Source organism: Lolium perenne, chromosome 5, assembly GCF_019359855.2.
Source record: "Lolium perenne isolate Kyuss_39 chromosome 5, Kyuss_2.0, whole genome shotgun sequence".
Classification (NCBI taxonomy): domain Eukaryota; kingdom Viridiplantae; phylum Streptophyta; class Magnoliopsida; order Poales; family Poaceae; genus Lolium; species Lolium perenne.
This window is the reverse complement of record NC_067248.2, coordinates 32,243,884-32,252,253: the sequence shown is the minus strand read 5'-3', so window position 1 is coordinate 32,252,253 and position 8,370 is coordinate 32,243,884. Positions and strand designations below refer to the sequence as shown.

Genomic DNA, 8,370 nt, shown 5'->3' with positions numbered 1-8,370 from the left:
GAGTTCTTGGTGGTGCTAAAGGTTGGTTCCTTGAGCGGCCTCCCCACGTCTGGCAACACATCATAGTCAGTTGTGAGCCTTGATTCCATATACTCTGCTTGCATCCCAAAGGTTTCCGATAGTCGATGAAAATCCTTGTCGCATTTATCAGCTAACGTGAAACTGCCTTTTACTGTGATCGGTCCCTTGGGTCCAGGTAGCCTCCACAACAAGTATGTGTAGTGTGGTACCGCCATAAACCTGGCGTATGCTGGTCGTCCCAACAAAGCGTGATACTGCGACAGGAAATCCACAACTTCGAACTCCAATCTTTCTATCATGTAATTCTCTCGGGTTCCAAACTGAACATCTAGATTGATCTTCCAGAGCGGATAACTCGGCTTGTCTGGTGTGATACCATGAAAACGCGTGTCAGTTGGTTTTAGATTCGCCAGGGATATGTTCATTTTCCTCAATGTATCTGCATACATAAGGTTTAAGTTGCTACCTCCATCTATGAATACTCGTGAAACATCGAACCCTGCGATTACTGCTGGTAAAATCAATGCTGATTGTCCTGGCCGAGGAACATGTTGTGGATGGTCTGCTATCGTGAAGCTAATATCCTGTCCCGACCAATTTAGGTAGTCGATTGTTGGTGGAGGCATCTTCTCTGCCATGAACACTTGTCGTGAAATTACCTTCTGAGCTCTGTTAGATGGCCTAGCTTTCTGAATCATCGAGACCGCGCCATTGGTGTCGATATAAGGAGGTGGATTTGGAGCTGCCGCTATTTGTAGCTGATGTCGATTTGCATCCATAATTGCGGGAGGAGGCAGAAGGTGGATCTCACTCCTTGGCCTCTGGGGGTTTCTATTCATTGCTTGCGTGTTAGCTTGCCCTACAAACTTTAGCATTGCTTGAAAATTTCGACAGTCCTTCTGCAGATGCCCTGACTGCCTCTTCCCATTACCGTTGAGATAAAAATGCATCTGACACGGTCCGTTCATCATATCCTCGGGAGATACATATGGTCTCTGGAACCTTGGTCCATTACTTTGTCTATTGTTACGGGAGTCGTCTCTATTATCGCTTCGCTGCTCGCCACTCCTTTGATAATCATCTCGATTGTTTCCTCCAGTGTTTCCTCGAAATCCAGCTGATATCTGGCCATGTGCATCATAATTTGAGAACTGTCGAGGAAATCGTCGCCAGTTTTAAAAGTTTCGACCGCGGTCCTCTTCAGGCGACCTATGCCATTTGTTGTGAACAACATCTTCTCCATCTGCCCACCTATTTGCTATTTCCATTCATGCTGATACTGTCTTTGGGTTGGTTCTCCCCAAGTCTTCGACAAAATCTCCCCGTCGAATTCCAGCCACAAACGCATCTATTGCTCTCTCGTCAGATATGTTCTCTGCTGAGTTTTTGATGATGTTCCACCTCTGGATGTATTTTCTCATTGATTCGTCGTGCTTCTTCCTACAAGCCCTCAACTCCTCTAGTGATGCGGGTTTTTTGCATGTGGATAGGAAATTTTTGACAAATATATCCTCGAAACTATCCCAGCTATCGATGGAACCCGGAGGCAGCTTCTTTATCCATGATCGTGCGGCTCCACTCAAGTGAACTTGAATGCTCTGCATGGCTGTTGCTCTGGTCCCACCTATCAATTTTACTATCTCAAGATAATCGACTAACCAATCCTCAGGATCTTGCAGACCACCGAATTTTTTGAAATTGTCGGGTAGCTTAAACCCCGAAGGAACTCGAGTTTTGCGGACTCTTCTTGTAAAGCATGGTAACCCACACATATCCTCTTCGTCATCCTCTGGTGATTGCCGATGTTCCCTTCTATCCTGTCGCGCTCTATCCACTCTTGATTGAGATGCTGCATCTCTTGCCCCACTCGTTCTCGCATGATCTTGCACTTCTGCGGCAGGTCGTGGACTATTTTGCCTTGCAGATCCTTCGGGAGGTGTGTTTGCGAATGCTGTTCCCATGGCTTCAACTCCTGCCATGGCCATGTTATACAACGCCTCTCTTGGATCTCCAGGAGGTGGCCTGGATGCGACTATAAAAGCTTGCGTTGCCATGTATCCAGCTTCTGGTGTTTTGGGAATAATATTCCCCCTTGTGTCTATGGACATGAAGGACATGTCGAGATTTTGAACTAGATTCTCTCTTTCAGCCTCAGGTATGTTTTGCATCCGAGATCTTGCTCTGTTACGAGCTGCTCTGTGACTATCTCCCGATGTACCTGACTGTCGGCTCAACTCTGCCCTTCGCCTGCTTGACGCGGAAGCTGCGGCTTGCCTTCTATCTAGCTCAATTTTCTGTTTTTCGAGTTCCCGTCTAATACGAGCAAGTCTATATTGGTAAGCTTGTAACTCTTCAGGCATTGTTTACTCCTAGGGTTTTTCCATCCCCTAGGGGTTTGGGGATGAGAGGGGATTTGGTGAAAACCCCCCTTTCACCCAATCCCCAGTTTTTCCCTAATTTCCCCTCATTTCCCCACACACTCCCCACAACCTCTAGTTACTTTGTTTTTGGGGATGAGAGGGGATACGAGAGGATTGTGATCAGATAATAAAAAGTCAATCTTTGCATTCCAAGAAGTGATAATTGACAATCAGTAAATTTAAAACTTCGGCTTTAACATAAACTTCGTGTCATGCAAATTTGTCATGCGATTTTCTCAAACAAGAACACAAATATAAATAAATGCTCGACCAAACAGATGAGCAACCAAGTCGCCATAAACACATTGTCATAGAGTTTGAAGAACATTAGAAGTTTTCGCCGCCGAACGCCGGAAACCACGCCGCCGCCAGAGGACCTCCAGCTAGAAATACACGCAGAGGTAAAATTTAGTATTGATACATTGCTTACTGATAGTTCAATTGCAGAGGTAAAATTTAGTAATTGTCAAAAGTAACAGAAGCTACCAAACAGTAGATATTCTTGCACAATACTATAAAATTGAATCTCACAGATGCATCACTGGGCCACTCAAACTGAAGAATGAACATGCAAATAAATTTAGTGGTCAGGTTCAGAGTTCAAACATGATTGAATTGGCCAAGCTACTTTAAAATAATCAGGTAGGAGTACTTTAAAACGCAGGCTGATATGAATACGGCAGGCTACAGCGCCTCCCATATAAAATGATGCTACACTACATATCGACCATAGTATTTTCTAGCTCTGTTTCATATACAGTAGAATGTTCAGAAAATGGTTTCTAGTGACGTAAAACCTGACCTAGCATTCCAAAGCATCAAACATGATTCAGAGCATGTCAAACACTTTTCGATAGGCACATGAAGGTAAATTGGTACATACACATACCATGTATCTCACTTTCACCTCTATCTATAATCTAACAACAAGTAAATAGTAGTTAGTCAAAACTTTACATGATCCAATCCAACAATAGGCCAAGGTGCAGGTATCTATAAAAAAATAAAATGATACTTAATCAACATGATTGAATCATATCGGAGGAAACTCCTACTCACGAAGGGCTGAAGATAACAAAATGCAGTAGTCTTTTCATGGCTGGGTAGACACACATTAGTAATTTGGAGCATGGACTAAATCTTGTAAAGCAGAATACTAGAAAACTGAATGCCAATGCATGACTATGTAAGACTTCAGTTCAAAAGCCGAGAAGATAGTGTTGTCGATGCAGCCAAATAAATCTAACTGTATTATGGTCAGCCTATTGAATATATCATGTCACAAAACAAAATGTGCTACCTTGAATAGAATTATAAAGGCTGGTTCTGAATTTAAGAAAAGAACCATCTGCAAGTATTTTCGTTTCAAACATCAGACACATGTTGCTTCTTAATTTGAGGTACATAAAACATATACTATTGCTATGTTTGTACTTTCCCGTTCCTAGGACTGGGTTGACACAAGCTGTTACCAAGTGACACTGTCACTACAGTAGCTAGCCAAGCAAAGAATTGTTATCAAGTTTTGATGCATCTCAGCTGTCAATGTTAGGCAGGAAGCAGAGCCATGCTTAAAAGCAGATAAAGTTACAACCAAACCTATCTGAAAGCATATATACAAATGCACTTCTGATGTACTAACAAAGCTACAGAGAGCTTATAGTGAGTGTGCAAATACTGAAGCTGAAGCCTGAACCACCACTTGTGCAGAAGTAAACCACCAACAAGACAACAGATTTAGTTTCAGAGAGGCATGGTGAAGTTATTCATTTGCAGATTTAGTACAATTTGGACCATAACTGCAACTACGCCAGCCAATCCCATGCGGCCATGCCATGTCCACTAAACGAGCTAATGTTATTACAGGATTGTTACAAGGAACTACTGACTATGGATCAAAAGAAGAAAACAGGGCATATGAATAATAGGGCATATGAAGAAGGTAAGATGGTACATACACATACCTCAAGTCAACTCTTGCAGCTCACCCCGGAGCCACATGATAGCTGACTCCTCGTCTTCAGTGACCCAAGTGAGGAAGGTCTCGCGGTTTTCAAGACTTTTGAAGACTTTTGAAGCCTTAACTCTCTCTTGACGGGTGAAGTCTTGGATTTTGTTTACAGCTGCAATGCACTTGGCAATGGAGAATGTACTCGACTCGGCCTTCTCATCTTCTGCTTGTTTTTCTTTCATCTTCACATACCTGTCTACTACTTGCACCATTTCATCGTTCTTAACAGGCTTCTTTAATTCCTTTGGAGGAATTTTCTTTGGTACACCAGTTGCCTTCTTCTCCATTCTTTCACCAACATTCACTAGATTCAGCAATTGCAAATGTTAATATACACTTGATACAATTTGTTATATATATTTAGTCTTGACGGAAGGTAATTACCTCGGCTGGCTGAACTTCCCGTGCCCTCGTCTTTCTTTTCAGTAGGGTCTTCATCCAGAATTTGTACGTCCTCATCAAATTCAGACCCAGCTTCTTCCACTCTTTCATCTTCTAACTCTTCATCAAGTTGAGATGCCTTAGAGCTTGAAGTGAAATTGTGATTCCCCTCAGCTATTTGGCCTATTTATACAAGTTAACATCAGTATAGTAACCATAATATAGATCTCCAAGCATTAAAGGAATATGATAGCAATTGTACAAGTTAACATCAGTGCACTAACCATCATATAGATCTCCAAGAGAATCATACATAGGAAAGCCATTTCTCTTGAATTTCCCAATTCTTGGAAAGGACTGCAAAAGAATGGTGAGAGGAAACAATGAGTCTAAGCTTATTATGAAGCTTGTGACCAAGTATAAGAATGGAGAAACAGAAGCTTACGATTTCTAGATTATCCCACAAAGCCTTCTCAACAACTATCATGCAGGTCTTCTCATCCCAACCAGCGCCACTTTGCATCCGAGCTTCCTTGAGCATCTTGTATTCTCTCTTGAGTTCTTTTTCTTTATCTTGTAGCTGGGATTTGACGAAGTTCACCTGCGGATTACGTTCCTGGAATAATTGCATCATTTGATTCCAAGTGTCCCCACTGCATCCATTTTGTGCTCTGTAATAGTCATTATTATGCTCATGAAGTATATCGATCAGAGATTTCTCAAGCCCCAAATTCCATTGGGCTCTTGCTTTCGTTGCTGAACAAAATTAGTAAGGTGTTAGTCAAAACTTGACATGATTCATCAAAGAATTTGCTGCTCTATATCACTGTATAGCCATACACAAATAGTACCTTTTGGTGATTTCCTTTTCTTATTGGTCGGTGGAGTTTTTCTCACACCAAGAGAAGCTTTTTTCAAGTTGAACTTGGGTGTGCCCACTGGATGCAAAGTCGGCTTCATATCTGTTGTCATAAGAATAATACCGTTAGACTAAAAAGGCAAACATAAAACAGGAATAAGAATTACTAGTGGACATGAATAATGGCAAACATAAGACAGAAACCATAATACACTGAGTCCATGACAAACATATTGGCAAACATAAGAACTTATTCCGACAAAACATAGTACATTGATTCCATTATTACATTAACAAATTACTACTACATGATACAAGAGCTAATCATGTTGGAAATCATTCCACATCTGCATTGCTATTTGATCTCTCAAGTTATTGCCTGCAAGGTTGTGTCCTTGGTGGTTATCATCTCCATTGGGCAAATCAACATGGTTAGCAACAGGAATAAGGTCTTCATCTTCACGGTCAAGCCACTCTTCGTCACCATGTTGACTTCTGATTATGTTGTGGATGATTGCAGTAGCCGCAGGGATCTTCACTTGATTGTTCAGTTTGTGAAACGTGGCAACATGTAGGATAGGAAACCTCTTCTTTAGTATTCCTATGTTCCTTTCCACACTATTTCGCATCAGAGCGTGACGGTGATTAAATAACTCTTGGTAGTTTTGTGGGCGACGGTGTCCATGGACCCATTCCTTCAAGTGATACCGCACGCCACGGTATGGGGCGAGGAATTTTTCCGTGTTTGCGTATCCTCCATCAACTAGGTAAAACTTCCCAGGAGGTACTGTAAAACCAGTGGCCTTTGCAGAGCGAAGGACTCGAGCATCTGTGGCCGAACCCTCCCAACCACAAGAGATGTATGTGACATTAAGGTCGAAGTCACTAACTATCATTACGTTGTGGCTGAGGGTTCCCTTTCTATTTCTGAATGGTGCAGCAAGGTGCGGTGATATGGAAATAGGCACGTGTGTTCCATCAATTGCCCCTATGCAATTCTGCAAAGTAAGAAAGAAATGGTGATATAAGAAAGTATGTGGATTAAGGCAAGGAAGAAGGTTGGGGTTTCAAAACAAGAACCTCGAAGTAGGGGAAGAAACGGTCATCATTAGCTATTCTTGGATGAGGATGGTCAATAATGGGAGGCTTCAGAAATCGCCTACTTAGGACAGGGATGATGTTGAAGAACTCTCTTATGCACTTGTGGAAGGTACGGTTGCTGTGTTGGAACTCCAATTGTAGGTCTTCGAAAGAGGCATTGTGTGACAACATGTAGAGGGAAATAGCCAGTTTTTCTTCAACCTTAATCCTTTTGTCCTTCAATAATTTTTCTCTTCTAAGATAGGATGCTAAGGATCTGAAAATGTGTGGCTCCATCCTATAGGCTACCCGGCAATTCTTAACATGTCCGTCAAGGATTCCTTGAACACGTTGCATGCCATACAAGACGGAGCTATGCCGCTGTGTTCTCTCTACTTTCCCTCTTCTACTCCTTTTGTGATAGTGCAATATTGGTAAAAGTAAGAACATGAACTCCTCGTCGTCTTCCTCTCTCCTCTTCCTAATAAGCTCTAGTCTTTGTGTATTCATTATAGCACTAAAATAATAGCAATTAAAGGCAGACAATAAGAATACAAAAGCTAGATTGCATGGTTTCACATCAAGTACAAGCAGTAAATATGATTCATACCAAAAACAGGAGTTCTCACAAGTTCCCAAGATGGAGGTGGCTTATCCAATCCAACAATAGGCCAAGGTGCAGGTATCTATCAAAAAAAGAAAAAGCTACTTAATTTTTTTAGATACCAGGCAACACTGCCCGACTTTAACTTAATAAAGCCACACGGTAACAAGGTTATGATTACACACTGCTGGGCTTTACAGCTTGGCCACCATGAAGTTCAGGAAATAACAGTGAAAACTAACATAAGACTAGACCCAGGATTGATAGCCTGGAAGCAAGCACGCCTGGATAGAATCTCGCACTCCCGGACCCGCCCGAGCCACGTCCTACTTCATCAGACCACCGGCGGCTTGAGCTGCACGTACAGCTCCCTTAGCTCGCGTGCCATCCAGCTTAGCCCCTCCTTTTCTCTTGCCTTGGCCTTTAGGCTCCACAGCTGCAAGAAAATGATGATTTTGTAAAGAATGTCAGCTGGGTTAGAAATAAGTTTCTTTTCAATCGCAAGCTTGTTGCGCACATTCCATAAAGCCCAAGACTGAGCTAAGAAAAACACCCACAGCAACCTCCTAGGATAACCCGAAAAACCAGAGAGGATAGCATGAAACTGAGCAAAGTTGGCCGGGCACCAATTGCACCCAAGCAACTGACGCAAGACCGACCAAGAGAACGTCGCCAGAGAGCAGGCGAAGAAAGTGTGACTCGTGTCTTCCGGCGCACCACAGAGCGCACAGAGGCCATTGGAAGGGCCGTGTCTGGTCAGGATTTGTTGGCCCGTCGGCAGCTTGTCAAGCGCCAGCTGCCACGAAAAGATCTTAATCTTGAGAGGGAGCTTGGCTTCCCACATGTCTTTAGCATGGGCAACCGTCGTGCCCCGGGATAGCTGGGCGTACATGGATTTGACTGTATAGGAACCAGAGGGGTCAAGGTGCCAGGACACTTGGTCATGGTCTGTACTAAGAGACACCGAGGTTAGCAACCCCTGCAGCTCCCCCCA

The 8,370-nt window shown here is 43.0% G+C and overlaps 1 protein-coding gene across 1 annotated transcript; it reads right to left on the bottom strand.

Annotated features, from left to right (window-relative positions):
• Positions 1 to 5,954: 5,954 nt before the first annotated feature.
• Positions 5,955 to 7,454, bottom strand: LOC127303113 (uncharacterized). Its single transcript, XM_051333889.2, has 3 exons — positions 7,383 to 7,454; positions 6,773 to 7,289; positions 5,955 to 6,690 (listed from the first exon to the last, which is right to left on the bottom strand). The coding sequence occupies exons 2-3, from the start codon at positions 7,280 to 7,282 to the stop codon at positions 6,013 to 6,015; spliced, it is 1,188 nt and encodes a 395-aa protein (XP_051189849.2). The 5' UTR covers positions 7,283 to 7,289; positions 7,383 to 7,454; the 3' UTR covers positions 5,955 to 6,012.
• Positions 7,455 to 8,370: the final 916 nt, after the last annotated feature.